The sequence below is a fragment of the Caenorhabditis briggsae genome (assembly GCF_000004555.2).
Source record: "Caenorhabditis briggsae complete genome, chrI, whole genome shotgun sequence".
In the NCBI taxonomy this organism is placed as follows: Eukaryota; Metazoa; Nematoda; class Chromadorea; order Rhabditida; family Rhabditidae; genus Caenorhabditis; species Caenorhabditis briggsae.
Genome location: NC_013489.2, coordinates 3,813,175 through 3,819,316, shown reverse-complemented (window position 1 = coordinate 3,819,316; position 6,142 = coordinate 3,813,175). Strand labels below are relative to the sequence as shown.

Below are 6,142 nucleotides of genomic sequence, written 5' to 3'. Positions count from 1 at the left end.
CGCGAAATGCTTTGAAAACATTTCGCGACGCTCATGCATTGAATTTCGAGGGCGCGGAAATGCATTTCAATACATATTTTCGCTACATGAATAACCCCATTAGCATTTTATATTAAAAATCTGGAAAAAAAATCAATGTTTGTTTAGCTGCAACGGAGAAGGATCAACAGCTTCGTTCAACAAAGAAGACATTGTTATGCCATATCTCGACGCTCTAGCTCAATTCCGTGAAAAAATCCGAATTATCGCAAAGGAGCACAAAGTTAATGGAATTTTAGAGGTACACAAAGTTGACAAATCGTCATTTTTCTGTTGTCAAACATGCGGGATATTTTTAACTTGGGATATTGAAATAGGATTCAAATTTTACAAATCCCCTCATGAGATGTGTCTATTATCTCAGTCCAAGACAATAAGAGTTGCATGAGAAGAAAGTTGGCGGACATGGCTATGGTATGTGAACGAAAACTACTGTAGCCTGAAGAAAATTTTGTACTTTTCCAATTTTTTTCTCGCTTTATGATGGTTTTTTCCCGAACAAGTCGGAAGACAGAAAATTATATAAATGTATTTAAAATGAAAAAAAACTTAAATAAAAATTCGGTATTCAGGAGTGCGACAATCTCCGGGATAAAACTCTGACTGAACTGGGTGTTCGATTGGAAGACAGAAATGGACAGACCGTTGTGAAGCTTGTTGATCGTGCCACATTGTTGAGAGAGCAAGAGCAGAAGGAGAATGAAAAGAAGAGGAAAGAGAAGGAGAAGGCTGAAAAAGAGCAAAAGGCACGTGAGAAAGCTGATAAGGAAGCTGCATCTAAGAAGATTAAGCCTGAAGAGTTGTTCAAACAAGGTGAACATGCTGGAAAGTTCTCCAAGTTTGACGAGAGAGGAGTACCAACACACTTGGCTAACGGAGAAGAGGTATATCCTTTATTAATGGTTTTTGTAATTTTTCTTCAATTTGCAGATCTCAAAAAGTCAGTTGAAGAAGTTCGAAAAAATGTACGACGCGCAAAAGAAAAAATATCAAGCATAGATAAATATTTAGTTGTTTCCTAAAAGATTTGTTGTTTTTGTTGATAATTAATATTGGTTTTCTCATCCATGTGTGTTCTTTCGCGGATTCTATAATGTGCTTTATAATGATTTTCTATACAAAATTTTCAAAAATTTTGTTTCGGATGATGTTCCCTCGTTGTAATCTTTAATCTTTCTTTGTTTCCCCCGTTTATCATATCTATTGGATACATTACTCTAAAGACATTTGAGAAAAACGACGGTATAATAAATTTTTGAACGGTAATTATGAGAATAAATGAATCATGAGTTAGAGATCAGTCGTTAATTTAGTTCAGTTGCCTTCTCAATCGTTCGTTCTCTTCTTCAATGTTATGCAACGTTTCTCTGAGTAGTTGGCTCTGATGAATCATTTTATCGGTCGTCTCGCGGATCTCTGCAATTGTTGAGCTCCTTCCCTGACACGCGTTCTGCTTCTTCTGAATCGATTCTTGCAGAAACTTATTTTCACCACGCAGTCTTTGCAGCAACTGAAGCTTTTCGGACAATGCTGAATATTCATAGTCTGGTTTCAGGTTTCAAACTTATACCACGCACCTACAGCACTCATTGTACTCGGCTTAGCAGTATCAAAAGTTTCGGGTATTCCGAATTCTCTCCTAATATCATTCAATTCTGTGTAATAACACTTTTTTGGTTTTTGGGTTGGCGGTGTTGCCAGAATCACACGAGAGGGGTTTCTGAATTCCGTTCGATCGAGGAGTGAAATCAGCGGACGTGGATTTGAAACGCTTGGAGGTATTACTGGCGGAGCATTTATCAGACGGATCGCCGCACTGCCTTGTGATGTTGAAGGCTTATCTGGCAGTTTTGGAAGTATAATGGGAAGACGCATTTGATGTGTCATTCTACCACGAGACGAGCCAACAACTTTGACTGAAATATTCTTTCAGAATTCAAAATTCGTAACTGTACTCCTACGTTGCTTAGTGCTTGGTTCGTAATCATCGGGATGGGAATAAGTTGAAGGTTGATCCGCTTGAGGGTAGGACTCATGAGAAGGGCTCAGATTGGATGGAGGGTCATCTTTCATTGTGCTCACTGTCCGAAATAAGTGGCATAAATAAGTGAGATGAAGAAAAAATAAAAATGTAGATAATCGATATATGTCATTGTGAACAATTTGTCTGTACTTTTCTGTGGGAAGAAGGCAACATATTCATCAGAGACAAAATAAGAAATTAAAAAATGAACCGGTCAGGTCGATTACAAAAAAAATGAGAACGGGAAGAGAGGATCGTTGAGTTTGAAGTCGGGTATGAACATATCAAGACGATACTTTAAGTTTTCCCATAAGGTTTTCAATGTGACGCTTAGAATCTCTGAACGATGGAGATTCGACTTGAGCAGCAGGAGAAGATACGACGTTGCTGACAACTTGAAGCTTATGGTTACGGTCGAGCTTCTTGCCATGAAACTCTTGGACGGCTTGATAAACTTGAAATTTGTTCTCCAGTGTTACAGTAGCGCACTGCGGACCATTCATTGTAACGCCATTCACACGATATGGGCTGAGAAGTTGTGCCACACCGAATGCATTCAACATCTCCGGGAACCCGCTGACCTTGACAATGTTTTCCAGTTCAGCCCCTCTTGGCTCATCTTCTTTGTGAAGAACTTTGAAGACGGCCTCCTTAATGTCTTCACTATTGAAGAGAACCTTCTCGAAAGTCGGCTTGGGATCTTTTCCATGGAGAATTCCACAATTACTGAAAAATAATTTGTTACGAAATTAAATTCCACAAAAATAGAACTTACTTTCCCTCGTTCCTGATTATTGCTGTTCCGCTTCGGTACAACCACTGACACATATTTCGAAAAACGCTGTTCCGATCAGAATCGACATTCTGGAAGCGGTTGACGCAGTTCTCGTAGAGGATTCCTTGACGAATGAAGCCGTATCTTGACGCCAAAACTTTCATCCACTCGTATTCAACAGATTGAGCTTGTGGAAGGATGTGAACGACAAGCACGACTTGCGGATGATCCTGAAACTTGTGTTTTTAGAAAACATTTAAATTAAACAAACCTTGTGAATTTGTTGATACGCATTGGTGCATGATTCAAGATTGTTTGGCTCAGTTTCAACGATTGTCACCGGTGCGGTCTGAACAAAATAGCATTTAAAATAGCAGACAGAAACCGCACTTACATCGTAATTGAAGTAATGTCCGATGAAAGAACCTTCCATTCTCAATGTATCCATAAACCATCCAGCAAACTTTCTAAAAATTCAATTTTGAACGAAAAAAATAATTTCAATTCAATAATGATGACTCACTTCAAATCAGCCCGTTTTTCTTCATTCAAGCCATTGACAGTCACAACCATCGCCCATTTCGAATGGAAATCAGATTTGCGGTGCGCAACCATTTCTGAAAACCAGATTAGGCTATTTAGAACAGATACCGAGTTAGGCAACGAGGGAGTGTGCAAAATCACAGAAATCGCATTTGAGTGCAGCCAATTTTCGCGCGTTTTGAAACCGTCCAGTGGGGCGCGAAGTTAACCTGATTTTAGTGCGTGAGACCCCGGAAATTCCGGGGAAAAAAACTCCGGAGAAAAGTGGGCGGAGTCAGGGGCGGAGCCTAAATTGCAACCCTGGCACGGTTTTTCTGCATGGTTTTTCTCATGACCGCATCCAAATGTGCTAATATACCGTGCGGCAAAACCGTGCCAGGGTTGCAATTTAGGCTCCGCCCCCGACTCCGCCCACTTTTCCCGAGAAATTTTTTCCCCAGAAAAAGTTCTCCCCGGAATTTCGAGATGAAGAGACACCGCGAATTCCGGGGAAAATTTTTCCTGGGAAAAATGGGCGGAGTCAGACCGCTATGAAAGCTTCAGCTAATCAATTTCTCGCTGATGAAGTTCTGGTGAACTGGTTTATCCGGGTGATTTTTTGAATTGGAAAAAAATCTTATAACAAAGAGCTTCAAGTTCACACATTCATGCAATTAACACAACACAAAAAAGAGTACTTAAACAGAAGACGTGTAGCATTATTGGTAGTAGACACGAATTGCGAGGCGACGTTTGGAGTGAGATTGGAAAAAGTTTGGTGAGAAGTTGGAATACTTCGATGAGTCCGAACCAGAGATGACAGTGTAATCGAAAGCCAGCTGAAATCAACATTTGTCTGGTTATACAAATGACAAGACACTTACTTTATCGATAGAACCACCGGGGTGAGTGTATTCCTCGAAGTATTGCTCAGTCACTCCAACACGAATCGTCATGCTTTGACCACTATAGAGAACTCCAGAAGTCGGAGCAGCGATGAGATATGTGTCAGCATTTGTCTGAAAAATAAAAGTGTGTTGAGATAATTGAATAGATGCAAACCTTGAGAGCAAACATCAAATGAGATGGAGAGACATTAGTAACCTGAATAGTTGCTTCTCGACTATTCGCAGAGAAAGTAATACGGTCCGCCGGGAACGTAACAACATCGCTAGTTTCACCAGAGGTCATCGTCATAGCTGACATAGATTTGAAGTTGATTTCATTATTGATGGAAGTGTGGTTCCCATTCGATGATTCGTACTCTTCCATCATCATAGTTTTCAATGAAGTAGAGTTGGACTTCTGAATGTATCCAGACTCCGCAGATGCCCGTTGAGTACTCTGCATTTCCAATGATGGAACAAAGCTACACGCAGTGCTGATCTCCACTTTATTCGTTTCAGAGATTTGAGACTCTGGGAACAAGTATTGCAGAGAATCGTCACTGAATTGGGTCATTGTTGGAGTTCTTGGATTACATTCTGAATTGTTATTGGCTAGAAAGCCGTTTGAATCGTATCTTGTGAGTAAGGTTGTGAGAACATCAACACTGGCTTGATCTAGGAATTTCCACGAAGGTGGGATGGATTCGGCGTTCGAACGAATTGCATGGAAGAAGATCACACTGAGCAGACCGGCTTTGCACAAATTGTATCCTTGAGCAGTTCCAACGAATTGATCGATAAGAGCAATGAGGCCGTAAATTGTCCAATAAAAAAGGATTGTGTGCTGGAAAAAAAGGAATTTTATCCTAAAATGATAAAACACTAACATATCCCTGCTTGGTAGTCTGCTGGTTGATAAGGACTCGATAGGAGAAAACTGCAGGAGGCACAGAAGTTAGAGCAGTGCAAATTGCCTGAAAAACGATTTTTCCAGATATTTTCTAGATAATTCCAATTGGCTGACCTGAGCATACTCCCCATTTACAAGATACATACAGAGAGCCACACCAGAAGCAATGAAAACCTCCTTATTCCCAATCAAACCACCAAAATAGCGATGCTCTTTTTGATCAGCTTCTCTTTTTTCAGCCATTTCCACATTCAGATGATCTCTTTCGTTGATGGAATATGTTCCTTGTGAAAGATGATTATCACCTCCTGCATGATCTGAAATTGAGATTTCTTTTGTTTAAAACTCTTTTTCAAAAGACGAACCGAATTCATATCGAGTGCTTCTTTTTCCGATGCTTTCTAACATCATTTTGTAACTTTTCAAGATTCCAAAGTATTCTTGTTTCGCTTCGAAACAGACTAAGGATTCAGAAAAATTAGAAAAAATTGAACGGTCACGTTCAATCGAAACAAAAAATATCTGAAAAATACCTGGAACTGCAAAATCACATAAATTTGTGTCATAAAATTGCTCTTCTTGAAATAGTCAACAACTTTTTGAAAACAATTAAAAAAGAATAAAAAGATAAAGACCAGCACTTTTAAAGAGTAGTTCATAGTGAATGAAAAGCGATGAAAGCTCATGAAAAGCTTCTGAAAGGGCGAGGTTGGGCAGATTTTATGACATGGAAAAGGGAAAAACGGGAAGAAAAGAAAGAAAATTGGGAAGGAAAAACGATGTGATAGGGAAGAAGAGATCACGATGAAAGACCTTGTCACGAAGATTTTGGTTTCAGCTTGCTATCGTTTTACTGCAAAAAAAATTGATTATTGAGGCCTGAATTTGAAAGATTTCGAAGAAATCAACTGAAAAGATAACCGATTCAAGAAAAGAAGTTACATTTACCAGCAAAGGTAATGGGGTTATGCACGTCATAAATTTGC

The 6,142-nt window shown here is 39.4% G+C and overlaps 3 protein-coding genes across 3 annotated transcripts; all 3 read right to left on the bottom strand.

Annotated features, from left to right (window-relative positions):
- Positions 1–1,348: 1,348 nt before the first annotated feature.
- CBG14990 lies at positions 1,349–2,112 on the bottom strand (the record flags this gene model as incomplete). Its single annotated transcript, XM_045243217.1, has 3 exons — positions 1,349–1,569; positions 1,707–1,955; positions 2,001–2,112. The coding sequence occupies 3 exons, from the start codon at positions 2,110–2,112 to the stop codon at positions 1,349–1,351; spliced, it is 582 nt and encodes a 193-aa protein (XP_045095590.1).
- A 234-nt stretch (positions 2,113–2,346) lies between these two features.
- On the bottom strand, positions 2,347–3,452 carry CBG14989 (the record flags this gene model as incomplete). Its single annotated transcript, XM_002639114.1, has 5 exons — positions 2,347–2,788; positions 2,838–3,067; positions 3,109–3,186; positions 3,232–3,304; positions 3,361–3,452. The coding sequence occupies 5 exons, from the start codon at positions 3,450–3,452 to the stop codon at positions 2,347–2,349; spliced, it is 915 nt and encodes a 304-aa protein (XP_002639160.1).
- Positions 3,453–4,078: 626 nt separating this feature from the next.
- CBG14988 lies at positions 4,079–5,567 on the bottom strand (the record flags this gene model as incomplete). Its single annotated transcript, XM_002639113.1, has 6 exons — positions 4,079–4,198; positions 4,244–4,378; positions 4,422–5,090; positions 5,134–5,220; positions 5,271–5,473; positions 5,522–5,567. 6 exons carry the CDS (start codon positions 5,565–5,567, stop codon positions 4,079–4,081), a joined length of 1,260 nt encoding a protein of 419 aa, XP_002639159.1.
- Positions 5,568–6,142: the final 575 nt, after the last annotated feature.